This window comes from Artibeus jamaicensis, unplaced genomic scaffold (genome assembly GCF_021234435.1).
Source record: "Artibeus jamaicensis isolate MK-2021 breed Jamaican fruit bat unplaced genomic scaffold, CSHL_Jam_final contig_519, whole genome shotgun sequence".
Lineage (NCBI taxonomy): Eukaryota > Metazoa > Chordata > Mammalia > Chiroptera > Phyllostomidae > Artibeus > Artibeus jamaicensis.
The window spans coordinates 26,445,948-26,472,605 of NW_026521871.1; the positions used below are offsets into that span (position 1 = coordinate 26,445,948).

General features: G+C 34.7%; 1 protein-coding gene across 3 annotated transcripts in view; it reads left to right on the forward strand.

Moving 5' to 3' along the window:
- The window catches only part of STAG1 (stromal antigen 1), a 388,204-nt gene that overhangs the window by 332,363 nt on the left and 29,183 nt on the right, over positions 1 to 26,658 (forward strand). For all 3 annotated transcript variants that reach the window (XM_053669339.1, XM_053669338.1, XM_053669340.1), the window contains 4 exons: positions 972 to 1,052; positions 21,574 to 21,666; positions 23,791 to 23,965; positions 25,956 to 26,095. In XM_053669339.1, coding sequence (XP_053525314.1) covers positions 972 to 1,052; positions 21,574 to 21,666; positions 23,791 to 23,965; positions 25,956 to 26,095 — 489 coding nt within the window. The remainder of the gene's footprint in view (positions 1 to 971; positions 1,053 to 21,573; positions 21,667 to 23,790; positions 23,966 to 25,955; positions 26,096 to 26,658) is intronic.

Here is a 26,658-nt window from a genome sequence, read left to right on the forward strand (position 1 = left end):
TCTCTTTCCTTCCCACCCTATCTCTCTAAAGATAAATAAATAAATAAATAAAATCTTTAAAAAATAAATTAGAAAAAACAAATGTTTCAATGTAGAAGTTGGATAAAAAATGATACATATTCCATGACTCCCATTTATACAGTGTTCATAAATAGGCATAATAAGCTTATTATTTAGGGATGCAGGCTTAGGTTGTTGAAATGTACTGACTGCCTGAAAAGTAAAAATAACTGTTACCCTTAGGAGAAAAGAGATTATTATTGACCCTTGAACAGCATTGGAGTTATGGATACTTACACATACACACTAAAAAATTTATTTATAACTTAAGTTGACCCTCCTCATGTGCAGATTCCCATCCATGGTTCAAAAATACATTTTTTCCCCAAACTCATAGATACAGAGAACAAATTGATGGTTGACAGATGGAAGGGGGTTTGAAAGGTGAGGGGATTAAAACTTATAAATTGGCAGTTATAAAAATAGTCATAGGAGTGTAATGTACAGCATTCATTAAGTCTTATATGTTTTTTATTTGTTTAATTTTTAAACTATTGACATTCTATATTATAGTAGTTTTAAGTTTTGTATATTTTATGCACATTCTTGTGTGAGTTTTATTTCACATTAAAATGCTTTAAAACAAAATAAGTATTTAGTTATAAAATTGGGATACATTAGTTTTAGACATACCACTTTTTAAAAATCTAAGCAAAGTATTCATGATAATACATTTTTTGTTTGAAATATACTGTTATTTGGGTCCATATTTACCAAGATATATTATCTTTATCTTCTAAGATATGTTGGTTTGTCCCTTTTTCAACTAGATATTTTATTCATTCCCCTTAATTCTATAAAAATTTAGACTCCAAACTTACTGTAAGATAAAAAGTATGATAACTATTGTATGATAAAAACTGCAAATGTAAATTATGTCTCATTTGTTTGAATTTTTTTATTTGATACAGATAGTCGTACAGGCATTGCAGTGTTCCCATTACTCGATTCTTTGGCAGTTGGTGAAAATTACTGATGGTTCTCCTTCCAAAGTAAGTAAGAGTTTCTGTAGGCAGAAGGGTTATTACTAAAATAAAATAACCTTGCTTAATTTATATTTAATAATTTATAGTTATTATCTATAATAAGTTATTTTAAATAAAATATATAATAATTACTGTTTTCAATTCTTGCTTTATCTTATGAGTAAGTATATTTTACCTTTTGAAAGATAATCAGTCTTAAAGCTATATATATATAGTTGTATATACACACAAAGTTAAAATTCTTATAAGAAATAACTGTCATAGAAACCAAATGAGCTCTGATAGGTAACATGCTATAAAAAAATAGAATGATACTGAAAATATAGTATGTAGGTTTTGTTTTTGGCATTATGGCACCTTGGGGCCCAAACTGTTTAACACATTTGTTAAAAACAGCTCAAATTGTAGTTGCTGTTGTTTTTAAATTTATGACCGACCATGCAAAACAAAAAGAGAAATACAAACCAGAGATTAAGTGAAACTAGGATTCCAGAGAGTCAGCAGAGCACTGAAGCCTAGTTAACCTTTAGGATCTTTTCTAATCTAGACAAACTATAAATCCCCTCCCAGGTGAAATGTCTAATAGGTAGCAGATCTCCCTGAAAAGGTGGGATTCTAAAGAGGTAGTCCTAGCACAAGTATAAATTAGAAATAAACCCACACCAGTTCTATTTATGGAAGAAAACAGCCTGTCTTAAAATTTTCTCCCCTTTATTCAGTTTGCCATTGAATAAAGGGGAGAAAATAGGTCTTTCATGAAGATTTATAACCATGAGCTAGCCCTTCTGATTAATAATTTGAGGATTTCTCTTCCTTTGGTAAGCAATCAGAGATTTTGTTTTTAATTAGAAGGATGGTGATATGTTGGTTAGCTTCCAAGTTTTTTCCTATTTTATTGACAGTCTTGATAAGCAAAAATTGAAGTTAACCTTTTATTAGTAATATATAAGCTGCTTGAAAATTACATTGCAGTTTCATGTTTGTAGAAATGTTCTTAAATATGGTAAAATTAGAGGAGATTGAATATATGTAAGGTAAAATTTGATAAGAGTTTATTATATGTTACACACAGTTAACTTTTATTCTGATTTTTTTATTTGGTTGGTTTTGTATCTTTTTTTTCTACTGAGATTATTTTGGTTATCTGAGTTGCTTGTATTTTGGCTAAATGTTGATAATTGCATTTATATAAATTTAGAATCAACACTTATCTAAAAATTACATAATTAATGGTTAATTCCTTTGTTAAACTGAATTTAAATTTTGTTCTTTTACAACTGTATTCTATAAGAGTGAGAATCTCTGTTATTAAGCTCACTTCTTTCAGTACTTTCTATTTTTTTAACTTCATTTTAGCAGAATTAGTTTGCGATTCCTTGTCCTTCTATTTAATTTTGATCTGACACTTTCTCCTAATAAACAAGAGCTTTATTTTTGTTATTAATCATAATACAGGTTTTGTGATTATCATAGCCATCATGGCAATGCAGATTTTGTGGCCAACACTGGTTTTCTTTATGCCATAAAGAATATTGTAGCATCTTTCAGGTGCTTCATTATTTAGTTGATGTTTTATTTATAGTTTTTTGTACGTGTATATTATGTTTGAAATTCTTACATAAGTGTCTCTCAAGTTATTTCTTCACACTTTGAAGTTGTTGGTAATTTTTTAATTCAAAATATATTTAGTAATCATTGTTCAGTTGTATTTATAAAGTAGTTTTCTTAGTAATAATCTTAAAAAGCATGAATCTTCAAGATACATGCAAATTTCTCTCTCATTGTGAAGATTCTTCCTTTTATTTATTTAAATTTATAAAAAGTTATTATTGATTTTAGGGAGCGAGATAAACATCCATTTGTTGCTCCACTTACAAGAGTTTATTCATTGGTTACTTTCTTTGTGTGCCCTGACCAGAGAGCAAAACCACAACCGTGGCATATCAGGATGACGCTCTAAGCAACTGAGCTACTCGGTCATGGCTAATTGTTTTTTCTTTTCTTTTTTTTTTCTTTTTTTTTTCTTTTTTTTCTTCTTCAGAGAGAGAGAATAAGGAAGAAAGAGGGAGAAATATCAGTTTCTTCCCTTTATTTATGCATTCAGTGGTTGATTTTTGTTTTACTTTTTACTTTATTGATTCTTACAGATAGAGAGGAAGGGAGAAAGAGAAACATCAATTTGTTGTTCCACTTATTTATGCATTCACTAGTTTACTCTTGTATATATCCTGACTGGGGACCAAAGCAGTGACTTGGCATAGGGGGACAATGCTCTGACCAACTAAGCTACCCAGCCAAGGCAGATTCTTTTAAAACCATATATATCACATAGATACAGACAATAGTATAGTGATAGACAGAAGGAAAGAGGACTGTGAGATGAGGATGAAGAGAGCAAAGAGGGAATAATGGGGGGCAGAAAGAGACTACTTTGGCCGATGGGTGTACGATGCAAGTATGCAGATGATGTTTTATTGAGTTGTACACTTGAAATCTTTACTGTTATGTAAATCAGTGTGACCCTGATACATTCAATAATAATTATTATTATTACTATAGTTATTATTTCAAAGCAGATAACTTATGTCAAGCATTTTACCAATTGTAAAGTGCTTTCCAGAAATTGACAATTTAAAAAAATCACTGTTTCAGGTTGCTTATTTATAAAGTTGAAAGTTGTATTGTGCCAACATTTTCTAGCTCTAAAATTCTGTAATCTATGTATGATTAATAACTGCTGTACTAAAGATATCTCAGTAGATATGTAAGAATCTTAACAGTACTAACCTCTGAGAAATAGAATTCTTTGGGGGCAGGCATAAGAATAAATTTACTTTTCACTTTATATCTTTTGATACTGTTTGAGTGGTTGTTCTTTGTTGGTATATTTAACAGTGATAATTTTATCAAAAAAAATAACTTTTTTAAACTACTAGTACAAAAAACATCTTTATTCTTCATCCTAATCTTAGGTTTTGGTTTATCAGGTTTAACTCACAGTTCTTAAGCATGGATGAATACTAGAAAAATGCTTAGTGTGTTCTGTATCTTACTTGCAATAGTAGTATGCTTTTGTTTATAAATGTAATGTTAGAGCTCTTGAGGAATTTAGAAATGATTTGATGAAACCAAAACAGGTTTTAGATAAGTCCTAGATGGGGGACATTGTTCCTAATATCTTGTTGATGTTTTACATTTTGTAAATCACTTTAATAAAAGTGCTCTAATTTAATTAAATCTTAATCCTATAAAGTGAATATTATAATCCCATTTTACAGATAAGGAACCTGATTACTTAGAAAAATTTTGAATCCAGAAAATCTACTGGCTTTTCTGTTAGCATTCTTTAAATTCTTGTATTTATTGCTTTTCTTGGGTGGCTGAGTTGGTTGGAATGTGGTCCTGTACACCAAAAGGTTGCAGGTTTCATTCCTGCTCGAGGCACACACCTAAATTGCAGATTCAGTCTTCGGTCAGGGCATGTGCAGAGGCAATCAAGTGATGTTTCTCTCTCACACTGATGTTTCTTTCTCTCTCTTTCTCTACATCCCCCTACCCAAATCAATAAAAACATATCCTTGGGTTAGGATTTTAAAAAGTAAAAAATGAATTGTTGTATTATTGAACTTTTAATATGACTAGTTCTAGACAGTTTTATTATGGCTTTAAAAAAATTTTTAAGGGCACAGTGAGTTGGTTGACTCCTTCCTGAACACAAACCAGCAATGTCTGTTAATCATTTGGGCATTTAAAAATTTATGTCATATAGCCCATTTTCTTTCATCATTTTGTATCTATAAAGGCATTTGAATGAGAAATTACCATGATTTTATATGACTTAGTGTGGCAGACCCTGGCCAGCAGAGTCCGCCTGTTGTGGCTTATGGCGAGTATGAACGCACAGGCGACAACAATCCTGTGGAGAAGAAGGGAACAGGCCCAACTACTCTCTCAAGGAGAGAGTGCCTATGGGTGCCTCGGCCACTCCCTCAAGAGGGGAGCGCCTCGACCCTTGCCTAGACAGGCTTTTATTGTTTTCCTCGGGTCTTACATCAGAGAAAGATTTATTATCTACTACATAGAATATTATTGTCTACATTTTAGGTACAATCAAGAAAATGAAAATAACATGCAGAGGGGAATGGTGATGAGCTCATTAGCTCTGTCCTTGGGAGAACTCATACAGTCTTTGGAAATTACCTTGAAGATAGACAATACACATTTGTTGTTTTAGACCAGGGTGATGGAGTTTTAGCAAGAGCAAGCCATAACAATCTGTATGCATTTTCTAGGCCTAATTCCCATGGGAAAACTCAGTTTGAAGGTCTGGCTCTTGGCCACCACTTCACTTCTGTAGGTTTTCCATACAGAGCTGAGTCACATTTGCCAGGCCAAAACAAACCGGTCCCTTACAGCTTAGTTTGTAATGCTAGTAGGTTGTAAAGTATATGGAGAACTTTGGTAGTAATGTACCTAAAACACTCTCATTGTTTTCGCTTTCTTTCTTAAAATGTAAATATAATTCAGTAGACTCTTGGGATCTTTGTATTTGTAATGATGATCACTTAGAAATAACTTGAAAGTCTTATTGCATTAATATTTCTCATTGTTCAATAATTTTTCTGTTAATAATAATGGAATGAACTATTCAGCTATGAGAGAGCTAACCAGCTGCCCACTGTGTTTTTCTCTACTCAGTACGTTTATAGAATGTCCTTTAAATCTCTGAAGAGGTCGCTTAATAAATGATGTATATTAGTTTTGGGTATAAAAGTACAAGGTAAAGTTGTTTTCCATAAATTTGGGCTTTCTCACTATAGTACATGTTCATTGTTAAAATAAAATTTCTGAATTTTACTACCCATAGATACCACTGTTAATATTTTTGTATATTTTCTTTTAGTACTTTTTATTACATATTTTTCGATCTTATTGAGATCATAATGTATTTACAATTTTGTGTGTTCTCTGCAATGAACATGGGATTTCCTTCAGCTATTAAAAGAAATGTTAATAATTTTTTGATGCATGCATTAGTCTATCATGTAGCTATACCATAATTAATTTTACCACTCTGCTCTCTTTGATATTTAGGTTGTAAACATTTTAACTAATAAAATTAATGCCATGATGGGCATTCTGGTGCAAAAGGTTGTTCTGTGTTTTACATTGTTTCATCTTATATTCTTGGTAATGGAATTGCTGGGTCAAAGATGGTACATATTTTAAGGCTTGATACATATTGCCAAATTGCTTTTTAGACAGTACTTTCTAAAATTTACTTTTCTCCTCTCATCATGAGTCATTCAGGAGATTATGAATGATAGTTATATGAGAAGTTTAAGTTGAAGTTAAATTTAATTCAACAGTGAGCACTATTTTAGAAAATGAAATAACATGGGAAGACTATATCAAGAACAGGATTAGATCTTTATCTAAATGGAAGTTCACTGGGTTTCACAAATGGGTATTTCCTCTGTTCCCCTGGTTTCCAGAGTTGAAGCTCTTTGGCTGTCTCACAGGTCATGTTCAGTATACTTTGTTCCGGTGCCCCCTAGTGCTGGTCCTGTAGAAGGAGCCTTCAGTTTCTCTTCTCTGTAGCAGAAAACATCTTTCTTCAGCTCCTTCTGGACATACACAAAGACATTTAAAGAGCCAGGTAAATAAGAGTTAGGGCTAAAATAATGCCCCTGTTGCTCTTTTTCTTTTTTTTGCCCTGGGGATCTAGAACCTATCTTCATATTTTTTTCTTCCTCCTGAGAGGAGCTGTCCTACTCTCTATAGTCTTAAAGTTGCAGTGCTCTCAGCTTTACCTTGAATGTTCTTATTCTACACAACAGTAAGGAAGGCCTGGGGCAAACATCCACGCCCTCTGGATCCTGGCCCCATTTCTTATCCTTTAAATTAAAGAAAGTCAGCATCCCTCAGGTAGCTACAGGTCAAATTATCATTGAGGTGTTTAGCTGTAAAATTTAAATAAATAAATATATATATATCATTGCCTTCTTAACTAAAGTGTTTCCTTGGCAAATTGCAGTTGCCTTCAAATAGACTGAGGAATGGAGGTATTAGGGTGAAGGTGGCCAGACTCATAAGGAGACACATTTAACCTTGCTGTTCTTCATATAAACATACATCCCTAGAAGTGTATTAGAAACAGGCTGAAATGTAGAAAAATCTACAAACTGCTTTTTATACTTCATTCTCTCCTTTTCCCTTCCCAGTACTTTAAAATAGCAATGAAGAAGAATGAGAGAGTTCACTCAGTTCCTTGCCCCAAATTCCTATAATATCAAAACACAAGTAATACTTCTCCATCTGTAGAGGGGGAAGGGAATGGGACCAAAAGTGGGAAATAATAGACACACCCCTCTAGGAACAAATTTTTAGTAATTTATAACCATTTCACTTTATTCTTTTTAAAAATCTTTCTCCCACCTTTTATTTCTTGAGAATTCTATCCTTAGTAACTACCTAATTAGTTTTAAGCCTTTTCTTTTGATTGCTCATGACTTCAGAGTTGTTCTTTCATGGTTATGTTTTTGTTTATAATATACCCTACCTCAACTCTTTGATTGACTGTTCTAGGAAAGTTAGGGGTAAAAGAGCCAAGTCTTATCTCATATCCATTTCTTGTTCAGCTCTAAGAATATTCTTTTTTTTAAAATCTATAATGCAGAAGTAGATCACACTTTATATCAAATTCTGAACTTCTCCAAAATGCTATCCAACTCTAACATTCTTAAAACCTCTAGTAGCTAGAAGTAAATGTGTTCAACTTAGATGATAACTTACAAGTCATTATTTCAACATGCCATTAAGAATGCCATGCTGTGTTTATGACACTAATACTGGGCCTCCAGTTTTGCTTTCTGGTGGGGAATATCCTCCTACCCCTTGAAGGAAAGCATAAGGCTGCCTCAGTTTTACTAGCCTGTTTAGTTGGATGCTGTTTTTACTTACACAGGGACAGTGGTCTTTAAAGCACCTTATTTATAAATAATCAAACTTCATAAGATATTTAATACCTCATGATTTTAAATAATGAGCCAAGACTGAGATCTGTTTTAAATAGCAATTATTATAAAGTAAAATGTGTTTTATTAGAGGCTTAAAGCAACATTATGAATCTAAACAAAATGTAACACTTCCTGCTTTCTTGAACAGGGATTAGAGATTTTTTTCTACCAAATTTAATGGTAAAAGTTTACTTCTCTGCCAGGCCATTTATTTGAATAGAAAGGAAATAGTTGTCTTATCCTACTTAATATCCCCTCAGTGATATGATAATACATTTTCCTTTCTGAGTAGGTTTTTTGTTTTAAAAATGTTTTTTTACACCCTGACCGGTGTGACTCGGTTGGGCATCCTCCAGCAAACCAAAAGGTTGCTGGTTTCATTCTGGTCAGAGCACGTGCCTGGGTGGCAGGTTCAATCCCCAGTTAGGGCACATATGAGAGGCAGCTGATCGATGTCTTTCTCTCACATCGTTATTTCTCACCCTCTCTTTCTCCCTCCCCTCTCTCTAAAAATAAATAAATAAAATATTTTTAAAAAATGTTTTCTCCCAGTGGCCATTGTATAATTAGGAGGTATTTGTTAAATGACTTCTTGTTGCTGACCATATATATATATATTTATATACATATATACATATATATAAAGCTCCCTGTTTATAGCATATATTTCCAGCACAGAGAGAGAGAGAGAGAGTGTGTGTGTGTGTGTGTGTGTGTGTGTGGGAACACGGTCTTTGGAGTTAAATCCAAGTTTGAATTTTGGTTCCATTTCTTACCACCTGTGACAAAGAAATCACGTTACTTAACTTTTAAACTTCGGTTGCTTAATGTGTGACATTCATTGCTGAATAGGGTTGTTGGAAAGATTACATTGAAAGAAGTGTTCAGTAAATAATTACTGTTGTTTTGATGGCATTAAATTGCAGTCCTAGTCTAATCTTCTCTTGTACCAAAACCAACAATTGATAATAAATGAACTACTATTATCTAAGATTATAGGACTATGTAAAATGCTTAGGAGCTAGTGTAGATTTGGGATACAATATTGTAGATTTTGTCCTCCATGTGTATGTTGGAATAATTTGGGAATTCAAGTCTTTCATTTTGATCCTAACATTACTTTTCCTCTGTCCCTCTGACTCCTCCTTTATCTTTCTTCATCTTTGTACACTACAGGAAAGAGAAATCAGACGATGATTTGGAACTACAGTAGGCAGCTTAAGGGTTCCTGAATCATAACTGAGTGGATTAGCCTTTGAGGCAATGGCAGGAGTCAGCAGGTGGAGATTCAAATAGCCAAGAACAGCAACAACATTGAAAACTAGGTATTACATTTGGGGTTTAAATATTCAATAGTTATTTTATTGTGTATTCACAAAGTTAGCACACTCTCTTTATTCGCCCCCCCAAAAGAGAAGCTAATAACAGGTATTCATACAAGAAAGCAGCTTCAAAGGTATTACATGGGGTTTACCCCACCACAATGGAAAGGCTTTTTATCTCTTGGTCACTGGTGTGTCTCAAATGAATGAATTTAGTTTCATCTTTTTATAATATTTAATATGAATAATGACTTAGTTAAGTTGAAAAATAATTTAATGAGCCTCATTATATGTCAGTAACTATACTAAGTACAGATAAACATAACATAATGTCAACATAAGAAACATTCAAACCTGTAGAGATTTCTTACGGGTTTATTTGAGCTAATCTGACAAGTTGCAGAAAGCAAAATCTCAGTGGATTGAGAAAATGCTCCAGAGAATGGTAGTTTCACTGCTTGTTTTATACATACATTAGAATAAAAGGAGGAGACATACAGAGAGTTATATGAAATCAGTTGGTGGTAGATTAAGGGGGTGGGAGAAAGCAAAGTGGGGAAATACCTGGAATTGAATACTTCTTTGACATGGGTAGGTAGAGGGTAGTTAATAATTAACATTTACAGCACATAAAGATGGTTTTCGGGGAAACAAGATAACAATGAGGGGTTCTGTGGTTTCGGGCTCTGGTGCCAGGCCTTGAAGAGTCTAGAAGAGAAGATTACTCTGACATTTCAAAGGTATGTTATCTTAGATGCAAAAAGACAGTAAACAGGCTTACTTAACGTAAAGTTTGGCCTTTGTCAAGGAAACTACGGGTCAAGACCATGACTACCCACCATGATCCTCCTTCAGTAGGAAGTTTTATGCGCCAACTATCCTATGTGGTTATTTTTGGTCTCTGAGTTTGTAAGGCCTGCCATGCAAGCCTCCCCTGAGCTTGTCAGGTATAGTATGTGGCCCCTTTTTGTCAAAAACACTTTATGTCTCCAAAGAACTTTATAGGCTAATACAGACTTGGCTGGCTATAGCCTGTGGACCAAATCTGGCCTATTTTTGTAAATTAAGTTTTAGTGGAACACTGCCATGCTCATTAATTTATGTACTATTTAAAATAGGGCTGCTTTCATACTATAGTGGCAGAGTAAAGTAATGGGGACAGACAGTGTAAAACCCACAAAGCCTAAAATGCTTACTGTCTGACCCTTTACACAGGTTTGCTAGTCCCTGACCTAGTAAGGTAACCCCTTGGTCTTGTTTACCAAACTTTGTCAAAAACCCTATTTGCCTCTTCTGGGTAACTGGATTGGTTTTGTGCCCCTTTTTTAATCAATGAAAATTAATCACTAAGTTCTTAATAGGCCATATTTTTATATTCTGAGATCTTTAACCTGGTTTAATTCCTTATTTGACTACTTTTCTATGTTTTTTTTTAACTACTGATTTTTTTGAATTATATTCTTGTTTAGTTACAGTTGTCTGCATTTTCCCCCCACTACTCCCTGCCACCCTAGCCAAACCCACCTCCCTCCCTTGCTTCCACTCTCCCCCTTGGTTTTGTCTGTGTGTCCTTTATAGTAGTTCCTGAAAACCCTTCCCCCCTTATCCCCTCCCCTCTTCCCCCTCCCCTCTCCCCTCTCCCCTCTCACCCCTCCCCTCTGGTTACTGTCAGATTGTTTTTAATTTCAATGTCTCTGGTTATATTTTGCTTGCTTGTTTCTTTTGTTGATTATGTTCCAGTTAAAGGTGAGATCATATGATATTTGTCTTTCACCTCCTGGCTTATGCTCCTGGAGAGCATAATTCTCTCCAGTTCCATCCATGCTGTTGGCAAAGGGTAGAAGCTCCTTTCTCTCTGCTGCGTAGTATTCCATTGTATAAATGTACTGTAGTTTTTTGATCCACTCATTTATTTACCAATGTGCATTTAGGTGGCTTCCAGCACTTGGCTGTTATAAATTGTGCTGCTATGAACACGGGTACATAGGTTCTTTTGATTGGTGTTTCAGGATTCTTAGGGTATAATCCTAGCAGTGGAATTGCCAGGTCAAAAGGCAGTTCCATTTTTAGTTTTCTGAGGAAATTCCATACTGTTTTCCACAGTAGCTGCAGCAGTCTGCATTCACACCAACAGTGCACTAGGGTTCCTTTATCTCCACATCCTCTCCAACACATATTTGTTGATTTGTTTATGATGGCCATTCTGACCGGTGTGAAGTGGTATCTAATTGTGGTTTTAATTTGCATCTCTCTGATGGCTAGTGATGCTGAGCATCTTTTCATGTTCCTGGGCCCTTTGTATGTTCTCCTTGGAGAAGTGTCTTTTCACGTCTTTTACCCATTTTTAAGTGGGTTTTTTGTCTTCCTGAAGTGGAGTCGTGTGAGTTCTTTACATATTTTGGAGATCAAACTTTTGTCCGAGGTATCACTGGCAATTATGTTTTCCTAAACTATTCAGTGTGTGTGTGTGTGTGTGTGTGTGTGAGAGAGAGAGAGAGAGAGAGAGAGAGAGAGAGAAGAGGGAGAGAGGAGGGAGAGAGAGAAACACCATTGTGTTGTTCCACTTATCTGTTCTTTCACTGGTTGATTCTTGTCTGTGCCCTGACCAAGGATTGGACTCACAACCCTGGTGTATCAGGATGATGCTCTAACCAACTGAGCTATCCAGAGCCTGTTCTGTTTTATTTCTGCCCTTTTTAAAATGTGAGTTTGTCGGATGTGTTGAACTACTTTTATGTATTTACTACTCATGTTTCCATGGCTTCATTTTCTGGCTAGGATTACCTTAATGATATTTAAGGCTGTGGGCAAAAAGACAGCTGAATTTGGTTTTCCTCTAGACACAAAAAATTGTGGTACAAAGTGGAAAGGAATCACTCATTTAAAATCTGTATTATTTGTGTGTGTAGGAAATAAACTCTCTTTTCTCACTGACTACTATAATCATATTGAGACAGTTGGCTTTTAAGAGGTAGTCTACCTTTACTATCTGTTTTTCTTCCTAAGAGGTTAAAGTAAGTCAAGTTTGAGCCTTTGTGCCTTTGAGAAAACTTCTTTCTAATACGGTGTAGCTTTTATCTGGTAAAATCGCTCATAATTGTTTTAGCCTCATTTGGGCTTTTTAAGTGCTGAGATGTTGCTGTTTAGGTTCATCATTAATGTATTTTGAAAACATTATCTTACTTTCTAGAAACAGATTTCTCTTCATCTTTTCCAACAGATCACTGATAAACTATTTTAGCCTTTTCACATTTGTGTATAGTAGGTTTCAGTCTCCTCATTGGTTTCACTAGATGTACTGGGAAGCAAAAAAAAACAAAAAAAACAAAAAAACTTTAGACATAATATAGCCAAGATCCAATTTAAATCTCAGTTTAATGCTATCACTTGACCCATTGGAATTCCTTTCCATAGCTAGTTTAGAATAAACTACTGGATGCTAAGCTGCTTTCTAAAAATAAAAATACTGGTTTCGTTTAGGAAAAAGCACTTGAAAGGAAGCACCATGTAGTAAGTTCATGTATAGCTTATATGTACTAAGAGAGAGGAGTACATTACTCCCCTATTCACTCTGCCTTCAGTTTTCACCTCTATAATATTCAGGCATGCTAAATCGAAAGGGGATTTATTTATGTAAAACTTCGTTGTGTTCAGAGTGATAGACATACTTGCTAAACATTCCAGTTTCTAAAAATTACCATCTGGATAATCAGCCTACCTTGTTCCTCCGTTCCTCTTTTTCAATTTCTGTTGGGTTGATTAGCTTTTTTGTTTATGTATAAATATATTTAAATAAATGGAGTTTAACATATCTTCATAATGCTGCCTGTTTCTTCAACATATTAATTTTTTATAGTAACAATCTATAGCAAAATGGATCAGAGCACACACTCTGGAAGCAAACTATTTTGGTTAATTCACTCCACTTATTAGCTGTGGGTTTGAGGCCCAAAGACAAGCCTGCATTTAACATCTCTGTGCCTTTTTCTTCCTATATAAAATGGGACTGATAATAATATCAATACTCATTGTAGTTGTGACAGTTAATATGTGAAAAGCTTAGATTAGTGCCTAGTATAGTAAATTCCAGTAAATGTGAACTTCATTATTATTGAATTCTATCCCAGAAAAAAATGAAATACTATATATAAAATGCCCCTATGAATTTATTTAATATAATTTAAGCATACCTAATTTTTTTCTATAATAACTGACAAATATTATAGCAGGACAGGAGACAAGGTATTCCATTCCAGAATATGTGGACTATAACAAGTTTTCTTAAATTTCTTTTGTTCATTTTTTCTTTTCCTTTGATTATCATATAATCTTACTTTTCAAGGGACATTAAGAATAAAGCTCACTGTATGAAATTTGCAATATTTTTTTAAATCCTTACTTGAGGAGATCCTTATTGATTTTCGAGACAGAGGAAGGAAAGAAGAAAAAGAGGCAGCTAAACATTGATGTGAAAGAAAGCATCTGTTAGTTGTTTTTCATGCATTCCCTGGCTGGGAATTGAACACAGGACCTTTGAGTTTGCAGGATGACACCCAACCAACTGAGCCACACTAGCCAAATCCCAGGGTGAAACTTTGTAATCTCAATACTACTAGAGTTTTAAGCTAGCAAATCCTTAACCTCTTTTAAAAATTTGATTTATCACCCTGAAAATTTCTAAAGATACTTACTACCACATGTCCCAGGAATGGCTGCCTGCCTTTACTTGAGAAAAATCAGTTTTGGGAATCATAATTCTTCTAACTATTTAAGTCAAATGAAATGTAGTAAGATGCTAGCATAATGAAGTAGAAAATTATGCAATAAATAAAAGCAGTGTTCTGAAATCCACAAGAAATCTAAATTCTCAGCTGTTCAAAGGGATTTACTATATGAGATGAGCTAATTCAGTTAAATGTATGATGTCTGTACATATTACCTAAACCTACTGGTATTTGTATGTCTCTCAGTGGAACTAAGAAGGTCCAAACCTGAAGAGAATTTTTATAAGTTTCTTTGAGCCAAACCAAGGACATGCCAGGAAACAAAATTTTAAATGCTCCTGGGAACTGCAGCTTTGCAGTTCTATTTATACATTGGGGTTTAAGAAGATAATTTAAGAAAAATTTCGTGAAGGAGAGGGATAAAGTAAAGCTGGTGGGGCAGGAAAATCTCTGTGATTGGGTTTGTAGGCTAATTAACAAGATTATGTGCTCTCTTGAGGATGGTCACCCTTAAGAGGTCTGAAATAAAAGGATTACTCTAGCATTTCCAAGGTTTGTTAGCTAGGTTCACAAGAACAATGTAGAGGGCTTGCTTAAGGCAAAGATAAACTTTTTCACACCTACCGTGATCTGTAGTTAAGAATTTATGATCAGATCTTATAAGGTTACTTGCAGTCAGGTTTATTACAGAGGCTCTTTTCCAAATTCACTTTCTTGAGCACTCAAATAATATTTAGGTTGTATACAAACTTAACAGCTAAAGAAGGCCTCCAGCTTCTGTTTACTCAGTTGCTTCCCATTTCCAGTTTCTTCTTAAAATAATACCACTGATTAGCCATCAGTAGACTATTTACTTGAACCTATAAATTGCCTTGGGTAATATGGACATTTTGATGATGTTAATTCTTCCAATCCCTGAACATGCTATTGGTTCCATTTGTTTGTGTCTTCCTTAATTTCTTTTTTCAGTGATGTGTAGTTTTCTGAGTACAGGTCTTTGACAAGCTCCTTGGTTAGGTTTATTCCTAAGTACTTTATTTTTCTTGTTGCTATATCAAATGGGTTTTTTTTCCCTGATTTCTATTTCTGATATGTCATTGTTGGCATACAAAAATGCCTTTGATTTCTGAATATTGACTTTGTATCCCGATATTTTGCCACACTCACTTATGTTGAGTAGTTTTTTGGTGAAGTCCATAAGATTTTCTGTGTACACTATCATGTCATCTGCAAACAATGACAGTTTTGCTTTTTCCTGTCCAATTTGGATGTCTTTTATTTCTTTTTCTTCCCTGGTCACTGTGGCAAGGACTTTCAATACTATGTTGCATAGAAGTGGTGAAAGTGGACATCCTTGTCTTGATCCTCATCTTAGTGGGAAAGCTTTAAGTTTTTGCCTGTTGAGTATGCTGTTGGCTGTAGGTGTTTTGTATATGGTTTTTATTAGGTTGAGGTATGCTTTCTCTACTCCCACTTTGCTAAGTATCTTATCATAAATGGGTGCCATACCTCATCAAATGCTTTTACCACATCTATTCATATGATTATGTGATTTTTGTCTTTGCTTTTGTTTATGTGATGTATTATGTTTATTGATTTGCAAATATTGTACCATCCTTGCATCCCTGTTATAAATCCCACTTGATCATGGTATATGGTCTTTTTGATGTATTGCTGGATGGGGTTTACCAATATTTTGTTGAGGGTCTTGGCGTCTAGGTTCATCAGTGATATTGGCCTGTAGTTTTCTTTCTTTGTTGCGCCCTTGTCTGGTTTTGGGATTAGGATGATGATGGCCTCATAAAAAGAGTTTTGTAGTCTTCCCTCTTCTTGGATTTTGTGGAAAAGTCTGTGAAGGATAGGAGTGAGCTCTTTTTAACATATTTTGTAAAATTCTTCTGTGACCCTGTCCAGTCCAGGGCTTTTGTATGACAGGAGTTTTTTGATTATTGCTTTAATTTCACCAGCTATTACCGGTGTGCTCAAGCTTTCTGCTTCTTCATTCAGTTTTGGAAGAATATAAGTTTCTAGAAATTTGTCCATTTCACCCAGGTTTTCAAATTTCTTGGTATTATAGTTGTTCTTAGTAATTTCTTACAATCTTTTGTATTTTTGTGGTATCAGCTGTAATCTCTCCTCTTTAATTTCTGATTTTGTTTATTTGGGTCCTATTTTTTTTTGACGAGTCTTGTGATGGTTAATTTACAACTCTTCAGGTGAATTGGCAAGTAATCATCTCTAAAATTCAACTGTTACTTTAGCATAAGACACATTTGTTGTAGGATTGACCTTTAAAGAAATCTTTTGCCTCCAACTCCAAAGATAACTAATTCTCTAGACTACTTTTTTGTGCACAGACTAGAAAACTAAAGAGAATAAAAGAGCATTTATACTTCCACATCATTTTGAAACCAGAAAAGTCAGTGTTCATGCTGTCACTACCAGAAGCAGTAAGTAGAGACCATGACTGAATCTTAATGGGAGCTTTATTCAAATGCTGGCTATTTGAAGAGGTGGCTGGTTATGTATCCTAAAAATATGTCTTAACATCTCATCTCAAACCTACCTTTTTATAGGGAGAAGGAAAGGGTAGGTAAGGAATTTGGGAAAAGGTTAATTATACAAGAGTCACAGTCCTGGTGATTTTCCTAGTATTTCTTTTATCTGCTGATCAACAGTTCTTTCTTTTTTTTTTTTTTTTGGTCTGTACCTATAAACCAGTTTTATTGAGTGTATTTTATTGATTATGCTATTACAGTTCTCCCAATTTTTTGTCCCCTTTACTCTCCTCCACCCACCAGCATTCCTCCACCTTAGTTCATATCCATGGGTCCTACATATAAGTTATTTGGCTTCTTCATTTCCTGTACTATTCTTAACCTCCCCCTGTCTATTTTGTACCTACCATTTATACTTCTTACACCTTGTACCTTTCCCTCCATTCTTCCCCCTCCACCTCCCCACTGATAACCCTCCATGTAATCTCCATTTCTGTGATTATGTTCCTGTTCTAGGTGTTGGCTTAGTTTGTTTTTGTTTTTACTTAGGTTCAGTTGTTGATAGTTCTTTGTTGTCATTTTACTGTTCATATATTTGATCATCTTTTTTCCTTAGCTAAGTCCCTTTAACATTCATATAATAAGGGCTTGGTGATGATGAACTCCTTGAACTTGACCTTATCTGGGAAGCACTTTATCTGCCCTTCCATTCTAAATGAGAGCCTTGCTGCTTTTAGATTTCTTCAAAGTATAATTGAGTCCAAGCTTGTACCACTCGCCACATGACAGCAAGTAAGTTGAGTGACAAGGTCTTAGGGCAAGAAAAGCAACTTTATTCAGAAAGCCAGCAAGCCGAGAAGATAGCAGACTGATGTCCTAAAGAACCAGCTTAAAAAAGTACAGAATTCAACTTTCTTTTACGTCAAAGGAAGAAGAAACGGGAGGGGAAAGAGGCCATTGACAAACATCTGGGTACTAGTAGAGGTCTAAGAAGATTATGAAATTTTGTTGTTACTAAGCTGTTGGCGCTAGTTAATGCGAGTCCAGTCAGGAGGTTCCTGCAAATCTCTGATAAACAGTCATTTTTGTATATGCTTCCCTTTTCAAGAGACACACTTTCTGATAGATGTTTTGTAAAACTCAAGTACAAGCAGAATTCCTCTAATGATTAGCATATTTATATGCAAGACTAAGCAGAAGCTATTAACCAAGAGGCTATGGGAACTAAGATGGTTTGAACAAATGAAGTCAGAGAGGCTGAGCATTTCATTCTGTTACATAAGTTCTTTCTCACCCGTCTTTTTTTTTTTTTTTTAATTTTTAAAAATATATATTTATTTATTTTTAGAGAGAGGGGAAGGGAGAAAGAGAGGGAGAGAAGCATCAGTGTGTGATTGATTGCCTTTCACGTGTCCTGTACTGGGGACCAGGCCTGAAACCCAGGCAGATACACAGGGAATCGAACCAGCAGCCCTTTGGTTTGCAGGCTGGCACTCAATCTGCTGAGCCACACCAGCCAGTGCTCATCCATTTTTTAAATATTGTTCACAGGATGCTTTTGTCACCCTTCTTCACTTATTCTCTTTAAACAATTGTATCTATTTCCATCACTTATGTTGCCATCTAAATGCTGAGGACCCCCAGATCTCTGTTCTTGCTCATGAACTTTGAAGTTATATATTCAGCTGCCTACTTGGTATCTCCAGTTGGAGATGTTAAAGGGTCTCAGATCATCATCTCTAAAATTCAACTATTACCTTAGCATTTGTTTCTATGTTAATCCATCTAGTGAGTAACTACCTAGTGAGTAACTAACTACCTAGAGATTGTGTTGTAATCATCAGCAGCCCCTGTTCTGATTAGTTCTTAAATTCTGTCAGTTCTCTTGCTTAAATTTCTTTTCAATCTATTGTCAACATAAGAAACATCTGAAACTGTAGAGAATTTTTATGAGTTTATTGGAGCCAAACCGATGACATATGCCAGGGAGCAAGATGTCCAATGCTGTGAAGGGCACTTTTATGCATTTGAAATTAAGGAAGGAAAGTAAGGAAGATTACATGCAGATGAGCAAAATTGAGGTAGGAATTGGATTGCAAAATAGGTAAGATTATGTGTGCTCTCTTGAGGTAGAGATGATGCAGGCATTCCAGTGGTCAGGGGAACCAGAGGTCTGCAACCCACTGTGGGTTCTTGGCTTCACACAGGAAAGAATCATACACAAGCCAGCATAGAGTTTAAAGTGAGCTTATTAGTGAAGGATTGGGACAGAGACAAGGTTACTCCATAGGCAGAGCAGCCTCTCCCTAGTGAAGTTTACTTCTTTTATTGAGACTTATTTAATGGGGGCGGGTAGGGTATTCAGTAAGGGGGAGAAATATTCAGGGTTTCTCTGGGAAAGGATGGAGACTTCTTAGAAGAGCATTGTTGGCCATATTGTGTGTTTATATGGGTTTTCAGTTTCTAATCATGGCAGCACCAGGTGTGTTATTTAGGATGGAAATGTATTACAGTGGGCATATAATGAGGCAAAGGGTTACCACTAGGTGAAATTAGTCACTGTGTTGAATCAAGCCGGTCTTCTGGTTCTAAGTCATAAATCCATTGGGAATCTTACTATAGCCATGGTAGTCCTTATAGTACTTATTGGTTACAGCTGGTTTACAACATAACCTATTTCAGTAACACTTTAGAAATGGGGGTCTGAAAGTATGGTCACATATTAGAAGGGGGGGTCTGAAGGAGGCATTTCAAACTTGTATTAACCTAGATGTACAGAAACAATGAACAGGGCTTGCTTAAAGCAAAGATTAACCTTTTACTAGAGAAGTTATATGCCAAGGGCCTGACTACCCATTGTGACGTGCCCAGTTAGGTATTTACGATTAGATCACCCTATAAGGTTACTTTCCATAGAACCTCTTTTTTTCATCCACACTATTTGCATCTTTACTGCCAACATTTTAATTCTAGATTATCCCTATGGCCTTTGTTAGTATGTAAGGAAAAACAGAGTAATGATTAAGAATATGGATGTTAGAGTCAGAGTAATTCTGGGTTTCAATTCTTACTCAATCACTTAGAATCTTTGGGTGCTTGTAACTTAAGTTTTCTCATCTGTAATATAGGAATAGTAACACTTAATTCATAGAGTGATGGTGAGATTTAAATTTATGGCCATTAGAGTACCGTAATACTTGGTGCATAGTAAGCCCTCAACAGAAGATTATATCTACTATTAACTTGCCTCTGTATTCCACATCATTCTCGTGTTTTGCTGAGAAGGTGATTTTTTACACAAAATTGTAGCACTCTAATGATAAAATTTCTTCTGCAATAGTGCTTCTTTGCCATCAGACTAATTTCCAAATGATTTAACATGATATTTTTCGTGGTCTTTCATTTAAATGGAAATAGATCCTGTTTTCTTCTTCAGTTTTCTCTCTTGCTACTTGACTCCCTATTTATGCCCCAGCTACAATAAATTAACAGTTTCTCAAAAGCACCTCCAGGCTTTTGAACATTCTGTGTTCAAAATGGATACAAAAAGTTCCATTCTATGTCCATTTTGGGACACCCAAAAGTGTCCCTCTGGAACACTTTTTTCTATAGCTAGATAATTTTTAGTAGTTGTTCAAAACTCAACTTACATGTGATCTTCTTTGGGAACCATCTATGACTACTTTTGACTCAGGATTTCCAACATAGCACTCTTTATATTCTAATTCAGCTGCCTGTTTCTGTTCATTATAAATTTCATCTAATGCATTGTGTATCTTTTAAATTAATGAAGATGAAGGAATGTTGAGGTTGGTTATTGGATATTGGTCTATAAGGAATATTCAAGGATTACAAGGCAGTAGTTTTTTTTAGTACTTCGCACAAGATGAGCTATTCCTTCTTCCAGAATACTGCAGTCACATTAGCAAAAGGAAACATGTATATAATTTTTAAGTGTCATTATTTAGTTAGGACACAAAGGTCCCAAAAAGGATTTAGTACTGTCATCTGTGTAAAAGACTAGCTGAAGGAATTTTAGTTTAATGGAATACTTTTTAAAAGTGATTTCTATATCTGTCTTTGCTCATTTACTCTTCATTACTATTTTAAATATTGATACAATACTGAATTATCTGTATGTGTCTTGTTCATTAGTAAGTGATAAGAATATGAGATATGACAAGAGACAGCCCTGGTTTCAAACCCTTGCTAATAATGACTACTCCTAATCGATGTAAATATTAATTTATATGGCAGTAAACCCTCAAACCAATGCCTGACATATTATAGATACTTGAAAATTTTAGATTTTCTTATATACTTTTCAAAATTTTTCTATCGCATATTATATGGCCATCTGCTTAAATCCTGTTCACCCATCCAATCTTAGATTAAAGCCCATCCTCCTATAAAGGTCCCTCCAGCTTATCTCTCTGTTAGAGTTAATATGAAAAAAATTTGAACACTTGCTCTGTAATTGGTCTGACTTCCTGCTAGGATGTTAATTCTGAGGACATGGGCACTGTCTTAAAGTTATCTGTCTTCCCTTGACATTTTGCAGAATGCTGAGAATAGTAGAAACTCATTACAGATTTGTTGCTTAATTGATCTTTTCAGTGTGCTGCTGTGCTCCCTCACCTTACAACCTACCAGCTAATATGTATTGTGGGAATGACTAACAATTTTAATATCAGCCTACGTAAACCATATTTATAAAGGAAAATGTTGAAGAAAATCATACTGAGCATTTCATAACTAAATAGAACTGTTTGGGATTATCAATTTTGTTGCCCCTTCCATTAGGATAACTAGGGAATTATGTGGTTTCAATCCCAACAATACATTTGGTTTTATGAATTTCCATGACATGAAGCCAATTTGGCTCTTTTCCATTTATTATTTATTCTGGATTAGTTTTCTAGGATACTGTAATTCATGCTTGCAAATTTAAATGTGTCTTACAGGAGGATTTGTTGGTATTGAGGAAAACAGTGAAATCCTTTTTGGCTGTTTGCCAACAGTGCCTATCTAATGTTAATACTCCAGTGAAGGAACAGGTAAGAAATTATTAGTTAAGATCTCGCAATAAAAATAACCCAGATGCATTGAAGAACATGTAAGAAGGTGTGATGTTTTTTATTGAAGTTCTTACCATAAAAGCTATTCCCTAATGTTAATGGGACCTGGGACAAGAGTGTAAATACCTGAATATTTAAGTTACAAAGCAAGCTAATAAACCTGTTACATGTCTTTTTTACCTTGACAAGTGTGCTGACATAATGAACTGGAAGGCTGGGTTCAAAATAGAACTCTTGACTCCTAATAATTCTGTGCCAGAACTTGGACATCTGGCCTGTGAACTGCCCATTTTTCATTTCACCTTCAGCTGTTTTCCATACTAGGAATAACTTCTCACACATGCATGTGAACACTTGAGCCCGCATGTCCAAACGCTTATCAGCATCACTACCCCCCCAAGAACATCTCCTTCTTGACCACCTGTGACCTAGGAGTATGCACACTGGGGATGTAGTGGACCTATGGAAGAAGCCTGTGCAGGCTCTGGCAACAGAATCAGGTCGTTTAAGGCAAGGAACCCATGAGTTCTTGTACCTGGACAGTGGTATAGAAGTAAGGGTACAGGTGAACATACGCCATTGGTCCAACAGAGCCCTTACCCTTGGGAAGGGATGTACCCCAAAGAGGGCCAAAGTAGAGCCCAAGGTAATACCATTTTCATTAAGTGAATTTGTCAACTATTTTACTGTTTTTTATTAGGAAGTTTAATAGAAAATAGAATGTACCTTTTCCATACTGTTTTTTATTATGATGATGGGCTGGAAAAAGAGTATTAGTCTAGCATGGTGTCTAACATTTTGGCATCTCTGGGCCACACTGGAAGAAGAAGAGTTGTCTTGGGCTACACATTAAATACACAAACACTAATGAAAACAAAAAAATCTTATAATGTTTTAAGTAAATTTACAATCTTGTGTTGGGCCACATTAATAGCCATACTGAGCCACATGCAACCCATGGGCCGCAGGTTCGGCACCCCTGGAAATTGTACAGTAGTACTTATCCTTTGCAGTCTATTACAAATAGGTTATATGGGTCTCTTCTTTATTGAATTATCAGCATCTAACTTAAAATGAGAATGGATGCTCTTACCTAAATCTTGTTCTCTTAATGTTCTGAACACCACATGCTATCTAAAATTCTCAAGCTTTGGACATTGAAACCAACAATTCATTATTTTTGTAGTGTCACTATTTGGTGATACCTGAAACTGTGACCTTGATTTAAAAAAAAAAAATTCCTCCTAGATTCTGTTTATGCTCCACTTTTTAAGTGTCTCTCTTTCTAAATATCTTTATGTATTTCATGGTTGTGTAGTCAGTCTGATTCTTGCTGGAGGTGGATAGTACATGGCAGTCTCCAGATGTATGCCAAAATTGTGTTTTCCCATAGAAATCAGTTTTTTAAGGGGGGTGAGTGGATTGTTTTGAAATATCACAGCCCTCAATAACCAGCAAAATCTTTGAGGTAACAATAAACTGATGACAGGTTTATTTCATACCATGCATTAAATAGGACAAATTTGGCAACATAACTATGATACTTTCTCTTTAGGGAAATGCAGTGACAGTCTCCTTAAATGATTAATTTTGTTGGGAAGCTTTTAGATACTGGTTTTTATGTGAAGGGCTAGAGATTTTTTTTTTACATTAGATGTTTAAGAAATAATACAAAATATAGTACCTTACAGATTTACAGTACTGCATTATAATTTATGGAACTACACTTTAAGATTTACGCTTAGTATTTGATTAATCAGTATATGATTGATTTCTAACCTCTGTTGTAATTTATTATATCAATTTCATATTTCCAGAGTTGAGTTTAACTCACTGTATCTTAAGTCAAAATCTCTTGATCAGTTGTTTGAGTTAATATAACCAAATAAAATAAATAGATTATTTGGGGGGAGAGGAATTTCTAATGTGACTAATGTTTAATTTTATTAAGTTTAGAAATTTAAAACTAAATAGTTATCATTTGAATACCCAAAGTTTCACTTATGGTACTGTTATTGAACTGTATTGAATTTAGCATGTTTTCATTAACATTGATTTGCAGTTGTAGCAATATTTTACTGATGAATTTCCTTTGTATTCCAGGCTTTCATGTTACTCTGTGACCTTTTGATGATTTTTAGCCACCAATTAATGACAGGTGGCAGAGAGGGGCTTCAGCCTTTGGTGTTTAATCCAGATACTGGACTCCAATCTGAACTCCTCAGTTTTGTGATGGATCATGTTTTCATTGACCAAGATGAGGAGAACCAGAGCATGGGTATTTGTAGCTATCATCTTGTCAATATCGATCTCGTTTTACTGGCCCCAAAAAGATACGAGAAAAAATTCAAACTCAATCCTAAAAACTACTAGAATTTCTCTTTTTAAAAAACCTGTTAATACATTTGTGTGATTTAGAAACAAACAAAAAACAGCACACAGTATAGTCTCCTCTTGCTGTAATGAATAATTGTATATATTTTTCATTTCACACATGTGCAAAATGTACATATAGATATTGTTTCTAGTTGAGCTGAATCCAGGTTCGCAGTTTTTCTGAAGGAAAGCATCAGAGTTACTGTTTCTGAGTGGTAATCATATATTACTTAAATTAACAAAATGTAACTGTTAGGTACTAAGTGCTGAAAGGCATCAAACCTCACCAGTCAAAATTGTGCCAAGTTTGCAAGTGATAATTAGCAAAATTAGACTAAATATAAATAATCGCAAATAAGTTATAGGTTATTTGTGAAATATATGAATTAGTTTTCTAAAATAAGATCTGTGGCATATCTGATCCGCTGATTTATTTGGTGCTATTAGAATGTTCTTTATTTAACAGAACATCTTAGAAAATACTAGACTATGAAACAAAGTATCTTCATTTAGAGTCCATATTAATCTCAAAAGATGAAATTTATCTGCTACTTAGCTTAAGCAAAAAGATTTCCAAGATTTTTCTTTTTAAAAAAAGATTTTATTTATTTATTTTCACAGAAAAGGGAAGGGAGGGAGAAATAGAGGGAAAGAAACATCCATGTGCCACAGAAACATTCATAAGGGCACCCTGAATCCCAGCATGAGCCCTGACTGTGAATCAAACCAGACACCTTTTGCTTTGCAGGATGATGCCCAACCCACTGAGGCACATCAGTCAGAGCAAAGATTTCAACTTCTCAGAACTATTGATGCTTCACAGCAGGACCAATTTAGTTGAAAGAGGAAAAAAAGAAGTTGAGAATAAGTTTGTTTTGTTTTGTTTTTCTTTTTTATGAATCTGAAGATGGGAAGAGAGAACACTGTCTCCAAATAAGGGCAGGTCAAGACGTAAGAGCCCTAACTGGTGTGGCCCAGTGGATTGAGTGCTGGCCTGCAAACCAAAGGGTTGCTGGTTCAATTCCCAGGCACAGTACATACTTGGGTTCTGGGCCAGGTCCTCAAAGAGGGACACGTGAGAGGCAGCCATACATTGATGTTTCTCTCTCTTTTTCTCCTCCTCTTCTCGTTCCCTTCCTCTCCCTCTAAAAAGAAATAAATTAAATCTTTTTTTTTAAATGCATGAGAGGGTCAGTACAGAGCCTGAAATAAATGTGCTAAATGTTATCATCTGGAGCCTTGTGGAGAAAGTTTTCCTAGGACTAGAAATAGACAAACCAATAGGGCCTAAGCATTCAAAAAATGAGAAAGAAACCCTACTTGTTCTGAAAGTATTTGATAGTTGGTTTTATTTCTTTTTAATGTATACGTATATAATATGGTTTGCAAAATATATTTTATTTCTCAGCTGATATTGTTACCATGTTTAAGAAAAGCATTGAAAACTAAGTTCTCCATATATTTTCCATTACTCCCCATGTATTTTTCTAAAAGAAAATTCTTCCCTTTGGCATAACAATTTTCAGAGGTTTATTCTCCATGGAAATATATTAGCACATAAGGATGTTGAAATAAGACAGCATTAATAATATAAATAAACAACAGTATTATGACAAAAATATTATAAAAATAATATTTTTATATGTGATTTGCTTATTTTAATCTTTGCTGTGAGAGTCTTCAAGAAAATAGGAACCTTAGTGCCTATCAGATATTTGATAAATGTGTAACTAAGTATAGCACCCTAAAGTAGTCAACATAATTAACATTTTTTATGTTACCTGGAACAGAATTGTACCTTTTTGTAAACATATAAATTTTTTTATTATACATATTTTTTACATTGTTTTACTTTGGATAAAGTTCATACTCAGTTTATTTTCTGTGTTTAGAGGGTGATGAAGAAGATGAAGCAAATAAAATTGAGGCCTTACATAAAAGAAGGAATCTACTTGCTGCCTTCAGCAAACTTATCATTTATGATATTGTTGACATGCATGCAGCTGCAGACATCTTTAAACACTACATGAAGGTATTTTTTTTATATTCTCATTTTTCTCCTTTCATCTAATTGGCAGAGAAATTTATAATTACAAATGAAGGAAAGGATTGTGACATGCTAACATTCACTGCTTTTATATATAATGCTATTGATGGTGTTCTGATGTATTTAAAGTTTCTGTCTTTCATATGAGCCTCTTATCTATACCATTATATCAATTCTATAAGGTATGAGTTCTTCATATTTATATGAAAGAGGTTTTTTAAATTTTCATAAGGCCATGTATTCTCTTTATTTAGAAAGTCAGAAATAGAAGTAAGCTGTAGAAGAAATGGGCTAAGTATGCCAACTGTGTACCATGTTGCCTGCCAGGAGCTAAAGTTACAAAGATTTTTTAAAAAATGTCTCCTCTAATTCCATTCTAAAGCTGGAGGGAGTCAAATAATTAAATAAATGCATTATACAGTACAGTAAAGGTATGTATACAGGTTCCTGGAAATATATAAAGTGGATTCCCAACTCTTAAGAAATGTGAAGATTAATGGAACTGCTTAGATGTGACTTCTGAACTAAGTCTGAGACAAGAAGCATAA